Raw genomic sequence first — 20,708 nt, 5'->3', positions numbered from 1 at the left:
AAAACCCCCTCAAACTTCTCAGAACACTTAAGAAAGAAAAAGAGGTAAAAGTTTTACAGGACCCCTTGCACTTGTCCAATCCAGAGGCGTGGGGCTGGTGGCTCAAGACCACAAGGTGGGGGCGTGACTCCAAACCCCCATCAGTGCTCCCACTTCAGGGGCTTTTTTCCTTCAAACTGCCATCTCACCTTGCTTAACTGTATTTCCATTAAAAAGTCATGGTTTCTTCCTTTTCCCCCACACACCATGTTACGTCCATGCCTCGTGGGTGTGTGAGAAGGTGAGCTGTGAGGACTGCTATAAATGGAGAAAAAACAAACAACAACAACAACAACAACAAAACCTTTTGTTGCAGGAATATTCAAAGAAAGGCAATGAATGACCTCAGGAAAAACAGTAAGATAAAAAGAGAAAATTAAGATTATAGAACCATCAACATGTTGCCACAAACTGTATTTCTATGTGTCAAAGCCAAACACACATTGAACAAGTACTTCAGGAGCCTCGAGCCCTAGCCTAGCACCCAGCGGGATGCCCGAGAGAGTCAAGGGCACACATGGTCCCTGCCTCCTGAGGCACAGGCTTTACTGCACTGCCCTCACCTGCTCACATAATGGTCCTTCTGAATGGAGGCCAGGGCCTGGGTCTTACTCATTTTGGTGAACGTGCCTCTAACACAGGCTCTGGCACAGGGTAGGTGCCCCAAAATTGTGCTGAATGGAAATCACTTAAGTTGCCTTAGTTTGGTAAACATACAAACAATGCGAATAAGTTTACAAATGAAGAGCTTTTATATTAAAGGAGTAACTTAAATTACATAGTTTTCAATACTCCTTTATTAATACTCCTTAAAATGACAAATTCTACGTATGCTGTGAAAAGAACATAGTGGCCTGTAAAAAAAAACAAAACAAAAAACTTCTAGTAAGTTTTTGTAGAAACTTGTAGAAACAAGAAAACTTCTTGTAGAAATCAACTTACATATAACTTTTAGCCGGAGAAGTAGGAGGGACCGTTCCAAAATCCTTTCCTCCATAAAGATGCCAAACAAGAGAGACTTCTTTAACAACATACCGGACGACAGGGATGGGAAAGTGCAATGGGGCTTTGCTTGTATCTGTCTTCTTAATGGGCTGACTAAAATAATTCTCTCTTATTACAATTGCATCATCAACCATTATTTTTACAATTGGTTCTTCTTCCTTCTCCTACAACAAAGAAAGAGGGAACACATCCTATCTTGTCGCAGTACAAACCACTGATTACGCTGCTTATCTCAAGATTTCTTGATTCTGCATTCTTTTTAACAATAATTTCAATGTACAAAACGGGGCTAGTTACAATGTAGTAATCACCACGCTGGATACTCTGCATTAACCATAAACTGGACTTTCTGTTCTACGTAAATCATTCCATAAAAAATTTTTATAGTCTTCAGTTTGGCTTTTACTATTTGTTTGATAATAAAAAAGGCACAGATATAGCAAGTGTCTATCTGTGTGTATGTGGAGGGGGCTGTATAGTTCTCTAATTCAAAGTCAATATTACATTTCAAACTTAACGTACTTCAACATGCTGACCAAATTACCATGATCCTCATAATGAACTTGTTGAGAGTTTGACTGCTTTTTAGTTTCCCAGGATGTAGTAAAACAAATACACATACCTGCCAAGTCACTACTGAGCAGTTTAACACATATATACACTAAATGGTGATGCATAAAGTTCCATTTCAGCACCAATGCTTACCCATTTTAGTAAACTGTGGATTCATTAAATCCAGACCATCCTTTTTAAATATGAGCATGACTCTCTGGGGCACATGGGTGGCTCAGTCACTTAAGCCTATGACTCTCGATTTCGGCTCAGGTCATGATTTCATGGTTCGTGAGATCAAGCCCCACATTAGGCTCTGAGCTAACAGTGCAGAGCCTGCTTGGGATTCTCTCTCTCTCTCTCTCTCTCTCTCTCTCTCTCTGCCCCTCCCCAACTCGTTCCCTCTCTTTCAAAATAAACAAACATTAAAAATAAATACATTAATGTGAGCATGAGTCTAACATGGAAATGATACGTGTCAACCATCCATCAGCCTTCACACAAACCAGATCTTATCTTTCCCAATTCTTGGACTAGCAACTCTAGACAGCACTCTTTTCTGCCACTTTAATACTCTGAAGAGCTATCTTACTACCCACAACATCTGCAGCTTAATAATCTATGTGGAAAATTTTGCAAACATAGAGCGTTCTTCTCTGAGTTTCTGAGAAACGTGTCATAGAAATAGTAAAGTATAGCAGACATTTGCAAAGCCTCCATAATAAATTACAAAATGAAGTCATTCTCAACTACAAAGAGTTAAAATAAAACCTAAAGACTCTTTTTCAGGTACCCTTTGGTCAATTTTACTTGTAACACTACCTTAAGGCCTCAGTTACATGATCCATTTATTACCTGAATAGTTGCTCTTGGTGCAAAAAGAATGCAAAAGTCGTCATTCTCAGTGGGAGCACCTGTCATTGCATCACTGATCAGGTGGTGTGTGAATGAGGTGTAAGCAGGGCCGGGCTCCTGAGACATGTTCCCACTCTCATCTGGAAACAGGAAGAGGTCTGAACAACATGGCTCCTGGACCTGAGATTTTTCACTCAAAACACCTAGGTAAAACAAACAAAAACCAAAAAAAAAACAAAAACCACTCAATTTTGGCACATTTTGAAACATCGACAGTAATGCTTGGTAACCATTTTAACCACATGTCAGCTGCACACTGTGTTGAATGTTTTCACCGGCCATATCTCATTTCTGTCTGACAATAACCCTCTGGCCACTACTAAGGAAACTGACAATAAGTTTGATGTTCTCCAAGCAAACAGTGAACGACGGTCTCATAAAGTCATAGAGACTCTCCTCTCAGTTATTTGGCATCAGTGAAGCTCAGAAATTCGGCAGCAGCTGATTAGTGTTGACTGGAGGTTCCTTAAAGCCAGATTTTCATATGAACAGCTCTGTCCTGTGGGTGGAGCTCTGGAAGAAGCTTCTGGGACAATAACGCAAGGGGAGGGAAAGTGGTTACGTGTGGCCGTCCCTCCCCTAAAGACTACAGGAAATCTCTGCTTCTGGAGGGGGATGGGTTGGAAACAGCGGCCACGCGGTTTTCGGCCAGGGAGTGGTGCCGTGTGACGGACGGGCTACTTCATCCGGTGCTGGATAGCCCAACGGGACACCTGTTCTCAGGTAGCCCTGTCAACGTGAAGTTCACAAAAGACCGCACGTGTGCCAAACCTGAATGTGAACGTACGTTTTTATGCATTTCTCCCACGTGTCTTTCTCCATTCAGTCATTCCAACCACTGGATGGATGGAGAACGCGAAGATGGAGAAAGTGCCATTTTAGCCTCAAGAGGCTCCCAGACCAGATTTTAAATTCTTCTAAGTTACTCATCCCTTGTAAGTGCCTGGTGCACCAGAATACTGAAGCTGTCCAGTAAATATTCGTGAAATATTCTTTCCCACATAAGGAGGTTAGCTGCTAATGTTTATTACAGATAATGTAGCACACACAGGAAGCTAAAAGTTCCTGTTTGTTTCCTGAGTTCTAATTTATTCTAAATTAGAACCAAAGCAACATTTAACGCTAAACTTTTCTAACACCAGGAGATAATCTTTTAAAATTAAGATTTTAGAATATGTAGAAATGACTACGTTCATCCAATTAGAAAACAAACACTTTTTAGATGGATGCTTCAAAGTATTTAGATGCTTCAGTCTGGCTATCAAGGCTCTCTCACCGGCTGGTTCCTCCCCGCCTCTCCACCTTTACTGGCCAATTCTTTTCAATGAGAAGGGAGCTTGCGCTCCAGTAACCGCCTGGGCTGTGAGATAATTAAGGCTTGTGCATGCTTCCGTGCCTCTGTCAACGTTCATGATCCTGCCAAGATTACCTCCTGTCCCTTCCACATACCTAAACCCTATCCACTCTTGAAAAGCCAATTCATGTCACTTGCATTGAAGTCTAATGAGATGGTTCCCATCCCTCCTGAACAGCAGTTGGGGGATGGTGACACTTTCTGAAGCTCTTTCTCATGTCGTTTCTCAATCGTTCTAAGTAAGAGCATCAGTTTGATTTAGTGCCGATCTGTTTTATGAAACTCTATGCCAACAGAAAAGATAAGCTCCGTTTTCCGTTTAATCTGTGTCCCCCACAACACCCCGGCCAGTGTCGTTTATCTACTAGACACTCGATAAACACAAGCTGATTGACTAATAAATATCCACCCAAACTCAGACTTGTCTTTTCGTTACTAAGTTACTTGCTGAAGAATGTATATGCGTACAAATAACGTAAGGCTCAACTACGGCCCCGAAGCTCCCGGGGGAAGAAGGCCGGGCCCATCCTACCGTTAGACTGGCCTTGTGCAGACGCAGTGGCCTGCTGCAGGTCAAGCTCCTCCATAGCATCACTCATCAAATCCCGTAGCATCTGTTGATCTGCTTCTGGAAGTACTGGGCCTCGTGAGGATGAGCGGCCACCAGAATCTACCTACAGCCAAAAAGCCTAATTAAAAATAACCGAAAATGCTCTAAGAAGCAAATGACTTAGCATGATTTTGTCCCGGAAATACACTACATTTTACAAACACACCGGAAGCAGGAACGCAGGCAGTGTTCCACATTCTGCTCGGCAGCGCTTACGTCTTACGTTTTTAGCATCATCACCATCACCCTGACAACTACTGGCAAACAGAAATAAATACGCCATCACGTCCCAGCCAGCACAGTGAACTGGGGTCGTGAAGAGACAGCACATTAGAAGAGACAGGATAAAAATACTGCAGTGAGGCTGGGGGAGAGGGAGTCTCTCTGCAGAGTTAGATCTGCTCAGATCTGGCAGCTACAACAAGGCTCGCCCCTTTGACACCAAAAGCCGCTGCAGATCAGAGCCTCAGGTCTTGGGATGAATGGACATCTGTCCAAGGACCGCAGGGGGCACACAGGAGGGGAAACCTACTGAATGGGGATTCTGGGGGCTCATCTCCCCAGCAGGGAGCTTAACCATTTTGGTCAGTGAACTGTGCATTCATTACATCCAGATCACGCTTTTCAAATGGGAGCAGGACTCTGAACTGGAAAGATCTCATTTGAAAGGGATAATTTAAAGTAACTTTAAGTAAACCGGAGAATGTTTTTAAAAAGAGAATAAACAGTAGAGAGGGAGTGTCACGAATCACCTTCTTATCGGTGGGAATATAGCAGGAGCAAGGAGTCAAAAACAGAAGTGTAACACAAATGAAGGGTAGAAGCATCCCCTGAACAAAAGAATGCAAGGTCCATCAGGCCCTTACTAGAGGCTCCATCACCAAAGAGACAGAATTCTGTTCACAGACCAGACCATGAAAAAGAATGAGAAAACACTGAACACTTAAAAATGCTAAACACACTCGACACTGTTCACTCTAGACATGAGCGAGGACAGAGAGGTAATGTACGGGGGCATAAGAAAGCACTGAACCGGAAATCCAAATACCTGAATCTTGTTGCCATTTTGGCTGCTAGTTTGGGCGAATCACCTAATTCTCTGGGTTTTAATTTATTCACCTATGAAACAGAGGTGATAATCTTTACCCTGTCACACTGGGTTAAGGGAAATCACACAGGAGAACATAGACTGAAAACTGAACAGAATCCCACGTAACAAACATGAAGGAGAACAGAGGCCTCTGGAAACAATATGAACACCTGCATCTCCCCCTCTCAGAAGCAGTTTTACACACGACTTGCACATCGCAAGCTCTTACATGCTAAATGTTTTCTTTCTTCCTGGAGGTGAGATGAAAATAACTCAAGTCTGGAAAAAAGTATTATGTTGGCCGAGAAGATTAAGGTTTTGAAACAAAGAATATCAGACAGCAGAACGGTTTTCCAAAAAGGCCCCTGGAACCACCTTTCCAGACCTCATCACTCTGACGGTAAATAATAGAGGATTTTTCAAAGTTTCTTTTCTACCTCGTGACGGTCACGAAGACCTCACTGACTACACCTGTCACTCGTGTGGCTGCAACGGGTCAGGGTGAGTTAGTTGTAATGCACGATACCGCTGGCTGTACCTTTGTCTTTCTTTCAGGGGCTCCAGGCTCCGTCTCCGCCTTGTTAGCCGCATGTAAGTCCCCATAGCTTGCGATGTACTGAATGAGATTCATTAACGCAGCACAAGAGTCCGAGCATGTTCTGATATGGACAATGTCACTCGAACAGTGTAGCTCAAAGCGCGGCTCAGTCTGGGCGCACACAAGGGAAAATGGATGAAAACATTTTCCAGGGGCGCCTGGGTGGCTCAATCAGTTGAGCGTCCAACTCTTGGGTTTCAGTTCAGGTCATGAGCTGACGGTTTGTGAGTTCGAGTCCCGCATAGCACAGAGCCTGCTTGGGATTCTCTCTCTCCCTCTCTCTCTGCCCCATCCCTGCTCGAGCTTATGCTCTTTCTCAAAAATAAATAAACTTAAAAAAAAAAAAAATTTAAGAAAACGTTTTCCAAACGAGATAAGAATTTCTTTTGTTGCATAGGTTTACATCAAAAAAAGTAGAATATAATTATTCTTGCCACAGGAAATGTGTATTTATAATGACTAAATCCCAATTTTAAAACATTTTATCTACTTCCAACCAAAACAATTTTTACAGTAAATTCAATACTTCTTTTTAGTCTCTCCTATAAAAAGGACTTAGATAAAAATTTCCATTTATTTTAATAACTTACTTGCTCTCCATCAGAATCAGATTTCACTGCAGTTATGGTTAATTCCAAAAGCCCCATATCCATCACACGAACATAATCTAAAATTTTTTAAATTAACAAAATATCTGAGCAAAGCTTTCAAAAAATGCTGATCCAACCAACATGTATTAAAACTAGCATCTCTTTAAAATTCATGGCAGTTGGTGCTAAAAATATTTAAAATGCAATGGAAATATAGTTTCATCCTTTAAAAGTCCTACAATTCCCTTTATTTAGAAACAAAATTAATCTTTTACTAAGTAAAGAGTACATATAACTTGATGCACTTAACTGACATTCTAAGGACATTACAACTTCAAACTGGTATTTAACAAGATCCTTAGTTCAATGGCATCATTTCAGAGTTCAAATGCTTTAAAATATTCATGTACAAAAAATAAAGAGCATTCATCTAACCCCAGATTTTGTTTTTCAACTCTTACCTCTGTTCAGATTTATAGTAACAGTATTACACTTGTCAGACAGATGCAAAGCAGCTTCATCCAAGATTATTCTGAGGAAAAAAGATAAAATCAACCTCTAAGCACTTAACTTGGAATACCTAACACGTGATCACGGCACACTTAGGTGTATCGTTCTTCTGATACACAAGTCATCAAAGTCATCTACAGTTTCTTACAAGTGTCATCTGACATTTCTTTAAAACTCACTGCTTCTGAGTGCTAGAAATACTTAATTTGTGTAAAGAGTAAGACTGAATCATCTGCTCAAATTGTAAATTTTCAGCATGTTTTAATAGATGCCCAAATTCACAAGACCTAAATTATGAAAATAAAGTGTATTAGGTCATATGGGAAGTTTATATTCTGCTTTAAGAAGTAAACTACCAATCTCAAGAATTCATTTCCTCCCTAAAAATAAAAAACAGTGATAAATAGAAGAGATGGGACAAATCATCTGAAATCTCAAAGTTGAAAACCTGGACAGAGAGACAGGACTATGAGTAAAAGAATGCTGGTTTTAACAAAAGATTGGGACTTGAATCGAGTTTAGCTAAGTATCAGTCAGCATGTTTGGACCAGCTGAATTTAGTAGTCAGCAAAGTTCACATAGACACCTGAGTGTAGATGATGATTTATCCAAGGCCACACTACTCGATACACTGAATGTTTCCACAGTGAGAAGAGATCGGATCGGCAAATAAAGAGGCCTAATACCGAAAAGAAACAAAAAACATCAGTTGGCTACAACAACAGAAACTCCCTTAAAAGAGCAGCGTGAACCTTAATTTGAATTACGTATTTTTTCAAAACTCAGTACCTACTTTGAATAGAATTTTATTTAGTCCATCTGTGAACTAACCTATAATCAAGTGCACAGCTCCAGAGATGAACGTGAAAAGTTGTAAATGAAGTTGGAGGATTATATCCCAGGACAGGTTCATCAGCAATATTCAAGAAGTATAAAATCTATAATCACAAAAATATTAAATGCCCTGCTTTAGAGGAAAAAAAAAAAAAAGTTTTGATAGGATATCCTTAATACCAATGTAAAATAAAATATCTCACAGAAAAAGCAACCGTTTATTGGAAAAATCAAAGCTAAAAGTAGAAAATCATCATTTTGAAGAAATTCATTTCAAAAAAGTATTTGCAAAACTAGGGTCTGAAATGATGAGAGAGGCCCATCTGACAACTGCAATGCTACAGAAGTCTTGGGAAAATCCTATCTTATGAAACTGAAGTACGTATGATATACTTTTACATTATTTTGCCAGGGACAATTCTCGAAAAAAATAAATTTTGCTAAAGATTGCTTACGCTCCACCTGGTTTTCTACATAATCCATTTTTGGGAAAAGTTATTTTTCCCTACATTATACCTCACTCAGTCTCAGTCTCTCTTACTGACATCCATTCTCCCATATTTCTATCTAAATAGGGTTAGACTAACCTCTCCCTTACAACCGAGTTCAGCGTTCACCCCAACTCTTTCCCCTCACCACACTGTTCTAAGCCTCCTTGTGTTCCCTAAATGCTTTTATGAAAGCTCTCTGAAAACTTTCGAGTATGAACTAATTTATTATTTTCAGAGGAAAGGAAAAAGTTCCCCTTTCTAAGGAAAATGAACAAGAATCATTGTACAATTCTCACATAGAAAAGAAATTAACCAACTGTATTTCATTAATCAAACAGTTGTTGCACTGGAAATTAATTACAAAAATCATTCTAAATGAATGTTAGAGCATTCTCAAAGCATGTTACTGGCCTAGGGAATCACTCTGAAATCACTCTGAAATATACCTTAAGGAATACAGGGTTAGAAGTGCAAGTCAATACACCATTCATCTTAGGTGCTCTAAGATTCTGGGTCACAGAATCCCTTCCCTTAAGTGACATACACGATAACTCTGTCTGTGGGAGATTTAGGGTCCAAACTTTAAGGTAAAAACAATCAATTTCATTCTGGAGTGGTGATAATATTCCACTTCCTGACCTGAGAGGTGGTTATTTGGGAGTGTTTACTCCAGGGAAAACTCAGTGAGCACTCCTCCTTTATGATCTGTGACTTCACAGTGTGTGTACTACATGTCAGTATGAAGTCAGAAGGAAACCAATACGCACGTAACAACTCTCTTACCTGTTCGTGCCAGCTAAGCCCAGAAGGAAGCATCCTGTGCTGGAGTGTGGCTCCTTTCAATCCTACAGCAATGAGAAATTCCTACACACAACAACACGAAGAACTCCATTTACCACCTATGTAATCCTCTAAATCAAAACTTGAAAAGTTTTTCTAAGGGAAAAAATGTGTTGCCTTTTATGCAATCACTTGGAGCTAGGAATCAAAGAAATGGCAAGTACATAATGGTACAAAAATACAAAAGACAAACCTTTGTATTGGACTCCGATTTATCAGACAGTATTTTAACTGCAACAGAGAGCATATTCGAAGTGTCACCTCCGACACCATCTGAAGCAGCTCTACTGAGGCCATCTTCTTCAGAGGAATAAATAGTTGGTTCCAACCAATGCGGGCGGGTTGAACTGGGCAGTCGTGTTTCTGTGGGAAGACTCACTCCATCCACTATGCCTACATCCACAACGAGATGACGACATAACGAAATGATCATCTGAAATTAGTTCAGACTTTCACAACTCAAAACAAAACTCTATATACTTCCATTGACTATAATGACCAAGAACCAGCTTGACATCAATAATCTGTATGTCTCTGCTAATGTTGGTATGAATGACGGTACTCAAGAAAAAAATTAAAATAGGAAATGCTAGGAAAATTAAATTTAAACAGAAAAATCTGATAAACATTAAGACTGTCCAAGTACTGTTTTCTACACTTAGAAGAAAAAAAAAAAAAAAAAGAATGTTGCAAATATCTTCTATTCACAAGGTAACAGGGAATGTGCTCACAGGATGGTAAATTCTATATTTGTTACCACAAGGAGATACTGTTTAAGAGAGTAACGACCATAAAGTCTTATCAACTCATCGGTGGATAATAAGGTACGGTATATCCATAAAATGGAGTGTTATTCAGCAATGAAAAAGGATAAAACACCGTCACACCTGGATGAGGCCTGGAAACATCACGACAAATGAAAGAAGCCAGTCACAAAAGACCGCATACTGAATGATTCCATAAACATACAGAATACATAAATCCACAAAGTAGATCAGAGGTTATTTAGTGCTGGGCAGGGTGAAGGCTATGGGAGGGGTACAGCTAAGGGGTACCCAGTTTCTTTTAGGGGTGATTAAAACATTCTAAAGTTGACTGTGATGATGGTGGCAACAATTCTGTGAAATAGTAAAAGCCAATGAAATGTAGAGTTTAAATGGGTGAAGTGTATAGTACATGAATTGTATCTCAATAAAGTTGTTGCCCCAAAAAACATGAAGTCAACTCCTAATGTACAATAAGCATCACTTTGCCAATGGAATCAGAACACCCCACGGAAAATAATTTCTATTATCAGAGTTCTGTTCTCAATAGATTTTGTGAAATAAAATTTAAACCGGTCTAAACAGAAGCGAACAACACACACATGAAACGTGTCCTACCTTTGTGGTAAAGACTGAAACTGCTAGAATGAAGGCAGATGTAGTGCTTGTCATCAAAACCTTCGTATTTTGTCACACAAAACAAGGAACCACTATTGAACTCTAACCAGAATTCACCATGCTTGTTCTCCAACAGATCTCCATTATCTTGCTAAAAAAAAAAAAAAACAAAAACAAAAAACAACAACAACAACAAAAAAAAAGATCAGAAAAACACAGAAGTCATTATTTACATGCAGAAAAGGAAGAATGACCCTTGGGTTGCTCCTTCCTGATTCAGCTTCGAAGTTCCTCCCATGTGGTGGCAAACTGGTCTGATTCTGGAACCACCCACCACAGTGGTATTAAAAACTGAATAATTAAATGCTGGTGGGGCCTCTTCTGCCAAATGAATCCCTGTCCTTCATCCGCCTTTGTAACAGATAAAATTTCTAGCGATCACTGCAGGAGCAGAACCAGCATTTTTGCCAAAAGGACCATGTAACACTTGTCTTCTGATCTACAGTGACAGCTCGTTCCCCAAAGCTGCGGTCACCAGGTCACCGCGGAGTGAGTGCCTCACAACACTGATCTTCCCCAGGCCCAAGACAACCTCCCACTCCCTCGATGACTGCATGTATGGATCAGGGGAGATTTGAAGTAAGATACACTTGAAACACTTTGCATTTGCAAATCCTCACCTTTACTTCTGTGAACACTGCCATTAATCCATGATTAACACTCAGAAGAACTGAGAGAAAACTTTGTGAGTTCTTGTTCTGAGAGTCTAGTTTTTTTTTCCTACGGGAACGATAGTTGGGATCAAGGGTAGAGAAATACTGCAACGTCTCCTCCTCGGATCCACTTTCCTCATCTGCGAGAAACAAATGTCATAATTCTACAGTTCTGACAGTTATTAAAATAAAACAGTAACTGGAACATTATCACAATTCTTATCTTACAACCTGTTTTGTTCTTTTGTTTTTTTTACCAAGAATCTGGCCTCACAATAAGAACGTACTTACTATATTGCTCTCTTTCCCAATGAACTTAGGACAACGTGTATGGTGGCACTATAAAGGCAACACGTTTCATTGATAATATTCTCAATATATAGATGAAAGTGGGGAAATACTGTAAGTTACTAAAAGATATTATAAAATACATTACGAGTAGAAAACAGCCAAGAAATATTTTAATGCCAATTGAGAAAGGGTTGCTAATTTACTGATAAACCAGGCATTTTAATTCCAAACAAATTTAAAATACATTACCATAGTGAACTGTAGATTTAAATTGACTACAACTATCTTTGTTGAAGGTATTAATCAGTTGACTGGCTACGGAAAGACCAATACCATATGAAATATTCTCAAATGTCTCCACTGGCGAAGGGGCAGTTGGTTCCCAGAGCAGCAAGTCGTTAAAGATCCTATTATAGACAGAAGTTGAAAAATAAGGACATCACTCGTAGTTCCACTGAAGGTACACAACAGAACATGCCTTTAAGAAGTCACGTGAATAATAATTTTTCTAAATGGTGACACAGAAATTAGACCCTACAAAAAAAAAAGTTTTGTTTTTTGTTTTTTTTAAACATCCATTACGTTCTTTCAAAGGAAAAAGCACTGGTATGGCGCTAGTGGGGGGCCGTGAGAAAGGAATCCGTACGATGAGATAACCTCATCAGCTATCTGCCTAGTTTTACCTGTGTGGTGTGCATACATCTAAATGCACTTTAAAGGAGGCAGTTAATTAAAAAACCCATGAGGAACAAGGGAAAACTGCTCCCACAGGAGAGCACTCTGCAAGCTGCAACACAGCACGCTCTGTCTCGTGTGATGCCCCCCAATCCCACGGAGCAGCCAAGGAAGAACCATCACCCTCACTTCACGCTCGGAGACGCTGCCTCCCACAGGCCACACAGCTGATCTGCAGGGGAACTGGGGCCACAGCCCACATCTCGTCCGGCTCTCTCCTCCATCGCTCACCGTCCCTAGATAAGTGCGTTCCCTCCCACAGAAAGAGCAGCTTCATTGGGGAGTGTGCAGGAGACCAAGAGTGCAAGCGAAACGTGAGACCCTCTCACGAGCTGCGCAGCCAAGTCAAGACCGGTGACTAACGGGTTGATACGTGTCAAGCCAGGCGACCAACACATCCTCCTTTTTCAAAGAAATCTCTGTCCCTACTCTGATGCCCTTCTGTTCCTCCCCCCACCCTCATCACCCACGCTCTACATTTCCACGAAAACTCAGACTTTACAACATCCTCTCTGAAGCCTTCTGATCGATTTGGACCCCCAGCAAATCCTTCACAGATGTAACTCAATCATGGCGCCTACAACGCTCTATTCTCTTGCTTCCCCTTCCTAGACTGCAGCCTCTCGGAGAGAGGGACGTAGGTCTTGGGCACCCTTCTATGTGCCTCACACAATGACTGTCACGTAACAGGCACCAAGGGTTTGAGGACTCACATGGAAGGACTGCCAAAAGCACAGACTGATCGTAAAGCCCAGTGTGAATGCCAGCTAAGGTGCCAAGCCATGATGGAGCCCTGGCCCTTCCTGCGGGAAACCACTGGTCTAGGAATGTTCTGAGCCAATTCCTGAGCTTCTGCAGCCCTAGAAAGTATACACCAGGATGGAGTACTGTGACCCTCAGTAGACTGAAATCCCCACCCTGAAAGCTCTCCATCTGGGAAGCGTCATAGGTGAAGAACACCAGTGACACAGGCCAGAAATAGGTCTCATCCCAGACACAATGACAGCTGTGCCCCAAAACTGTGTGGTACTCATTGGCTTGCTGGCTTCTCTTGGGTATATTACTTATAGGACAAAGAAATGAAAGAGTCTAAACCCTGACCTTACTTTGAACTCCTATGTAAATAAATAACAAAGATATAAAAGGGAAAAAAAAAAACAAAATGAAGAATCTTCTCGGGAAATAACTCTTCTCTTATTCCCCACAACTATTCTCTTATCTTCATAGGTTAAAGAGAATCCATCACTTTATCTAAAACCTGGAGTTCCTGGGAGGTGACCTGTAAAGATAAGTTTCATATGACTTTACATTTTCCTTAATTTACACGTTGGTCTAAACACAGTCTTGGTACCATTAATACTGCAAAACACGGGTGATGTTTCTAATACCAAGAAAGAAGACGCCTAAGATATTTAAGGACATATCACCATGGTCCTGTGGCTGTGAGCTTAAAATATAAGATGCTCAATAAAGCTAGTGAAAATTCTTTTTTTTACATTCTATTCTATTTTTTATTTTATTTTATTTTTTTTTTTTTAATTTTTTTTTCAACGTTTATTTATTTTTGGGACAGAGAGAGACAGAGCATGAACGGGGGAGGGGCAGAGAGAGAGGGAGACACAGAATCGGAAACAGGCTCCAGGCTCTGAGCCATCAGCCCAGAGCCCGACGCGGGGCTCGAACTCACGGACCGCGAGATCGTGACCTGGCTGAAGTCGGACGCTTAACCAACTGCGCCACCCAGGCGCCCCTACATTCTATTCTAAAGGACTTTTGAAATAGAAAAAACAGTCCTGTACCTGAGACTGTGTGTCTAAACAGGGCCAGATGACCCAGGCACTGAGGGAATAAACCAAGATCTTAAATGTGTGAAGTTAAGGCAAAGTTGGTTATAACTCCTGGTCAGAGTTATGTTTTTAGATGTACAAAAATTAAAAATAAGAATAAAAGTTATACTATATAATATATAATAATACACATTATATAATACATTATATTATATAATATATATGTATTTTATGTTATATATTATAGAATACATAACACTATAATACAGAACATATAATTATATAATTAAAAGGGCAATATTGAAACATTTAGCAAAACTCAAATGGGGTCTGAGGACTAGGTAGCGCCAAGTATCAATTTTCTCACTTTGATGGCTGAGTTACAGTTATGTAGAAGAATGTCCTTGTTTGTGGGCAGTACACACCCAAGTGCTCAGAGAGCCTCAGGCCAGCAGCTCAGTCTCAAAGGATTCAGGAGAAAAAAAAAAGCTCTTTGTGCCATTTTCTGTTAAGCTGGAGAATATTTGAAAACTTTGATATTAACTTCAAAATAAAAATATACATATTCACAGCCAAACAAGGAGCAAAGAATTCACAGCCTGGAGAGCTTCGATATGTGACTTATAAGATCCACAAGGTAAGGGTACACTTCAGTATTTACATAACTGTAGGCATCTGACAGCAGAAGTGGGCAGAGTGAGGCACGACAGAAATGCTCTTCAGCAACCCCCCATGTAACCCATCCTCAGAAGAACAGAGACTCTCTAGCACCCCGATGGGAGCAGTCACCTGCCCCACGTGCCATGCTGACTGATGTCCCCCGTATGCTGACTGCTGGCTCCCTGGGGCTGCTCTCCAGCACACCGGAGAATGCTGCTCCCACCAGGCGAGCTCGACGTTCTGTGTATTCACCAAGCGTCACTGTGTCTGGCCTCAAATGTGCTCATCCCAGCTGTATTTATTGCTGTAAGTAGATTTTAATAAAATATTGTGCTAGCAGATGACTTTTAAGTATATAGACTGAAAAAATCTTAAAATCCAAGAAGGATTTTGCACTCAGATTACTTTGAAACTGTTCAGAAATTAAAAACTGCAGACAAAACCTTTTGGGCTATACTTATGTAAATCCTCCAACCAAGGACTCATGTTAAAAAAAAAAACAAAAAACCTGGTCTTGTATTTAAAATGTGGTAAATGAACAGATTTATAAATTGAATTTGTTTAAGATGCATATTTCTGTTCTGATCTCCCAATTTAACCAACAGCCACCTGCTTGAGCAAATGCAGAAAGTGTAAGAAATGGACTAAGCCCTCTGACCTCTGGGCTGGACTTTGAACTAATCTTTCATTTTTCTGTCTCAGCCTTACACATCCGTGAGCTCTTAGTTATTTCGCAACTATAAAAGAATGGTTGAGAGATCAGTGGTTTCCAAACCTTAGATCATGTGTAAACCCCTAACAGCTAAAAGAAAAACCTGTAAAAGCCTTCTGATGTGTCTATAAATTATATGCTTCAATTTATACATTATGAATATTATAAAGCAAATATATAAATTTTATAAGACTTTTTAAAAAGTTAAACAGAAGAACATTCTCTTCCTGCATCTCAATGGACTGTCCTGTGAATCTATCTCATCATCAAGACAACTGAACTTGGTGGATCTTTCTTGAACTTAAATTTTCTAAGATCAACAGTCTTGGTCACGGGTAGGCAATAAGGAGATCCAGAGCATATTATTAGTAACAGTTAAGGAATAAAGGGCCAGGGATATCTGATAGCAAGTAAATGTACAGCAGAAACAAAGGTGGCGCTTCTGAAAATAAAATAGTAAAAATGAGAATAGCATGTTTACATATGGGAAGCTAGTGATGACAGACACTAAGAACATCTTTTTCTAGACCATCTTTCAGGTATGCTATAGAAGAGATTCCTTCAGTGTATAGAAACGAGGACAGTGACAAGAGGACTACTGAGTGCTTACTATATGCTAGGCAGTATTCTCAGAACTTTCCAAATACTGTATCATCTAATCCTCTAAACAACGCTTTGAGACAGGTATAGGTATCACCCACTTTTTTTTTTTTTTTTTTTTAATAGATGAGGAAACTGAGCTTGGGGAGGCCAGGTAAGCTAGGAAGGTCTTCAGAGGCTAGGATATTTCAACTCTAGAATCCCATTTACTTCAACGTATTTGCTTGGTATGTACATTTAAGGATATTTATAATTAATTTAAATTGTTACATGCAAACTGACAAGTTTGAAGTGTAGAATTCTAACAAGATGCTTTTTTAAACTCTGAAAAAAGATGCTCCTTACACAAAGATTCTAGGATTCTGACTCCACCCTAGCACCTGCTGGCCCTCCATCCAGGACCTCCCAACTCTTTTCATGTCACTGCACACACAGAAGACATATTTTCTCAGTACCCTGTGGTAAGGTGACAGAGAGCAGCCAGCTAACGACGGTGGAGGAAATAAACATTTCACACACAAGTAACCGAGTTACCAGGCACACTGGTTAGGAAACTCTGCTATGACAACAGCCCACTGTAACGTTAAGTTTCATAATCAACAGCACACAAGGTACCCAGAGACGGTAGATAATATTAAAGCAAGGAAAGAAAAGGGGGAAGTGGGGAAACAGGGAGGCAGTGAGGCAGAAACGTCCAATCCCAAAGACTCCACTGAATGCGTTTAAACTCACCGATTATACAGCTTCTCATAAAAACTTTTATTAGGTAGTGTTATATGAGTGCTGGGTAATGTAAGTTCCAGCACATAGTGAGAATTGCTGATCGCTTTATCCTGAAACTCTGTCATTTCCACAGGGTCTCCTGGCATCACCATCTAAAATAGAATAGTTGGGTGCAAAAAAAGCATCAAATGACCATTTCGTATTTAGAATTAAGAGTAGCATCTTCTCACCCTATCCATAGGACTTGGTATGTGAGCAAGTAAACAAACACATAATCACTTTTAACCAAGAAAGAAATAGGTATTATTCAGTCTTGGCGTTAGAAACCTAGTAAGCGTAGTATACAAAGTACTTTTTAAAAATAAAGAATGAAAATGATTGGTACGTGATGGAGGATAATCCCTTCATTGCCTGCTCACTTTTATTTTACCTGCTCATTTTCAAACATGACTCTGCGAGAAGAAAAGGGAGATGGGGCTGGTCTTCGCAGATCACAAACATCCTTTAGGGAATGAGCACCTCCTTCCTCTTCTTCCTGATAGCGGCCATCACTCTCTTCTTCCTCGGCTGCTATCCTCTCCAAAATGGAATGCATGGCTGGCGGATTTATTTTCAGTACAATTCTGACAGCAAAGACAATTTAAAAACTCAAGGTCTCAGTGGAAACGGCAAAGCTTTAACTTTTCTGCACACTGACACAAAAACCACTGACAATAGGATTCAGCTTCTCTACCAAGTCTAGTTATTGACACGTAACCACTTCGGAGTGTGTTGTAACTTCGAAGTACAGAAGTAAATAAAACAGGGGCATTACCATTTTATACTCGGCTAACAGAAAAATCTGATCTTTTGAGGACACAAGGTGATCTGTAAATTTCACTAAGAGCCAACGAATTTTACCTAAGAAGTCTATTTAGTATCACGAAACCAAATGCTTCTGGGGTTCTGCTATCATGGAATACTTGCTTACCTAAGAGACCTTATGTTCTAGAAACTGTTCAAATGGAAAAGGAGATGATAAGGGAATAACCTAGAACTGCAACGATGAAGTAATTCTTTCCTTCAGGAATTTCAATCATGAAAGGCTTGCAGGGTTGCCGTTGTATGGAAGCTACAAACCTGGAATAAAGGAGCTGATGCCCTCAGCCCCTCCTTTCCTCCTCCCTGCTCGTCACTAGTAAAGGATCTGCAGTCTGCCCTTCAACACCGCTGTGAGGAGGCCTGACGCGCTCAAGCAAAACAGCTGTCGTGCATCTATAATGGGTTTTCCCCTAAGTAGGTGGTGCCCCCGTTGGCTCTAGTGACGAACAGTGACCAATGTTTCCTAATTTTGATATTCTAATAGAAAATGTGCTTCCAAATTAACTGAGGTAGATCCATTTCTTATGCTGGAAACTCATACAGTAAACTGCTCATTACCAGGCACGAACTGATCATGCCTAAGAGTCTGCAAGGCCTGATATACTGGGGGCAGGTAAAAATGGTGCTAAAGAAAGACCGCTTTAATTCTCAGGTTTCAATATAATAAAAAGTCATTATTTGAAGTAAATGACATCCTTTCAAACATATCAAAGCCCACTATCAGGCCATTAAGTTAAATAATCTCGTTCTAATATCTACTAACAAGTGTGTTAAGGAATAATCAGTAGCCTATAATAAATATAATTATTTTATTAATTCTAAGAAATCCTGAAGTAATTTTTGACATCCACCTGTACACTAGAATCACCTGATGTAATTTTGGACTATCCTGATGCCCACACTCCATCCCAAAATCTCAGGGTGGAGTCCATGAATCAGTATCTTGTAAAAGCTCCCCAGATTTGTAAAACACTGGCACGGACTTTTTTTGAAAAAAAGAGATCACGGACTAGAAGATTCATCTGACGACTAACCAAATGATGCCACATGACTCTTCGCCTGTAGCCCTGAACGGTTTTTAGAACAGTTAAGGATTCTTCTGTCCCTCTACTTAAACTGGGTAACTTGAGACCAGGGAATACACTTTAAACTTCATCTCTCACAATAAAGACAGACACCTTTCATCATAGAGTAATACACTCAATATGGATTTTTATTTTTTTTATTATTTTTTTAACATTTATTTGCTTTTGAGACAGAGAGAGACAGAGCATGAACAGGGGAGAGGCAGAGAGAGAGGGAGACACAGAATCTGAAACAGGCTCCAGGCTCTAAGCTGTCAGCACCGAGCCTGACGTGGGGCTCAAGCTCACGGACCGTGAGATCATGACCTGAGCCGAAGTCGGACGCTTAACCAACCAAGCCACCCAGGCGCCCCTCAGTATGGATTTTTAAATTGATTTTGTCCATCTTCCTCTGAGTTCTCGCATTAAGGGAGAGTATTTTTAAATTCATAGCCAAAATGTCAATTAAAAGTGCTACAGCAATTTATTCTAGAAACAATAGTCTCACTAAATGTCTATCATATACATCTGGTACTCACCGTGGCCAGTCAAAGTCATCTGATGATGCTGTATCTCCATCTACCCCACTAGACACATGGAAAAACTTAACAGATGATTCTCCTTTATCTTCCTGGAATGACCCTAATAAAACAAGACTGATTCACTAAAATGCATTTCTTTTCAAGTGCTAAGAGAAAAAGTAGTTTCCTCCTTACATAAGCAAAGGTCCTCTGGATGAGGGACACAGTGCAACATTAAGCTGTACAGCACTTATTCTTTTGTCCCTGTTTCATGGGTACATGTGGGGAGACAGGATGAGCAGATGAACTAAAGATGATGTTTTCTGCCCAAACTCAAATTCTTAAGGCACCAGGTTTAATGTGTAAGGTACATAATCATGACAGTAAATACAGCAGGTGCCACTTAGTGAGTGTCACTCAATGATTATTCTACACAAAAGTTTATGCAGCTCATCTAGGAACACAGGGATAATAACTATATTTCTTAAACGCTTTGTACCAAGCATTGTAAGAATTCCCTCCGTTCACAATAACCAATGCGTGATTTTTCAGTCCATTTTACAAAGAATGACTTTCCTCCAGAATACTGAGTTTCCTACCACTGTCGATTAGATCAGATAACGCCTAAAGGCCCTTTAATGAAGTCATAATCAGCAAATCAACTGTAAATATCTGTAAAGATGTGTAAAACTCAGAACAAGGGAAAAGAAACTTTACAACATTCCCCTGTAGAAAAGTACTTTAACGAAGTGAATAATCATGCTTAGTAACTAAAACAAAAAAATAATTGTATCCCATATTGGTATACAACACTGGAAAAAAGCCATTCCTCTTGTTTTCTAATGGTGTCTAATGTTACTAATATTGTGGACTATCAGACTTTTTCATGTTTGTTTCAGTAGTGGTTATTTCTGGTCTGGCTCTTACAGGCACATTCAATCTTACCAACTAGTTCTCTAAAGGTAAGTTCCAATTTAATCTGTTCTGGGGTTGATCCTCCTATAAATTCAGTCTTAAATTCTAGATCTGTGAATGCTAAATGAAGGATCTCCTTCTGAAGCGACTTCTTGAACCATGGTCCTCTTTCCTGATCTGACCGAAGATCGGGTATTGGGAAGCGGACAGAAAGGTTTAATGCCGGTGTGGCAACCTGGACTGATATCCGACAATTTGCAGGACTGTGTGAATCATCCAGAAATACTTCGGTGAAAGCCTTGTGCTAAAACACAAA

At 40.1% G+C, this 20,708-nt stretch overlaps 1 protein-coding gene across 4 annotated transcripts in view; it reads right to left on the bottom strand.

Moving 5' to 3' along the window:
• Positions 1–20,708, bottom strand: part of ATG2B (autophagy related 2B) — a 74,790-nt gene that overhangs the window by 21,845 nt on the left and 32,237 nt on the right. For 3 of the 4 annotated variants that reach the window (XM_086708861.1, XM_086708858.1, XM_086708859.1), the window contains exons 15-32: positions 20,423–20,696; positions 19,496–19,598; positions 17,462–17,654; positions 17,041–17,183; positions 12,064–12,221; positions 11,491–11,663; positions 10,811–10,961; positions 9,622–9,821; positions 9,372–9,452; positions 8,095–8,201; positions 7,850–7,942; positions 7,215–7,285; positions 6,754–6,830; positions 6,104–6,274; positions 4,398–4,539; positions 2,452–2,654; positions 982–1,208; positions 189–297 (exon numbers count right to left, since the gene is read on the bottom strand). In XM_086708861.1, coding sequence (XP_086564987.1) covers positions 189–297; positions 982–1,208; positions 2,452–2,654; positions 4,398–4,539; positions 6,104–6,274; positions 6,754–6,830; positions 7,215–7,285; positions 7,850–7,942; positions 8,095–8,201; positions 9,372–9,452; positions 9,622–9,821; positions 10,811–10,961; positions 11,491–11,663; positions 12,064–12,221; positions 17,041–17,183; positions 17,462–17,654; positions 19,496–19,598; positions 20,423–20,696 — 2,676 coding nt within the window. The remainder of the gene's footprint in view (positions 1–188; positions 298–981; positions 1,209–2,451; positions 2,655–4,397; positions 4,540–6,103; positions 6,275–6,753; positions 6,831–7,214; positions 7,286–7,849; positions 7,943–8,094; positions 8,202–9,371; positions 9,453–9,621; positions 9,822–10,810; positions 10,962–11,490; positions 11,664–12,063; positions 12,222–17,040; positions 17,184–17,461; positions 17,655–19,495; positions 19,599–20,422; positions 20,697–20,708) is intronic. The other variant, XM_086708860.1, reaches the window with a different exon arrangement.

This window comes from Puma concolor, chromosome B3 (assembly GCF_028749965.1).
Source record: "Puma concolor isolate L17-30 chromosome B3, mPumCon1.1.hap2, whole genome shotgun sequence".
Lineage (NCBI taxonomy): Eukaryota > Metazoa > Chordata > Mammalia > Carnivora > Felidae > Puma > Puma concolor.
This window is presented reverse-complemented; position numbering and strand designations above follow the sequence as displayed.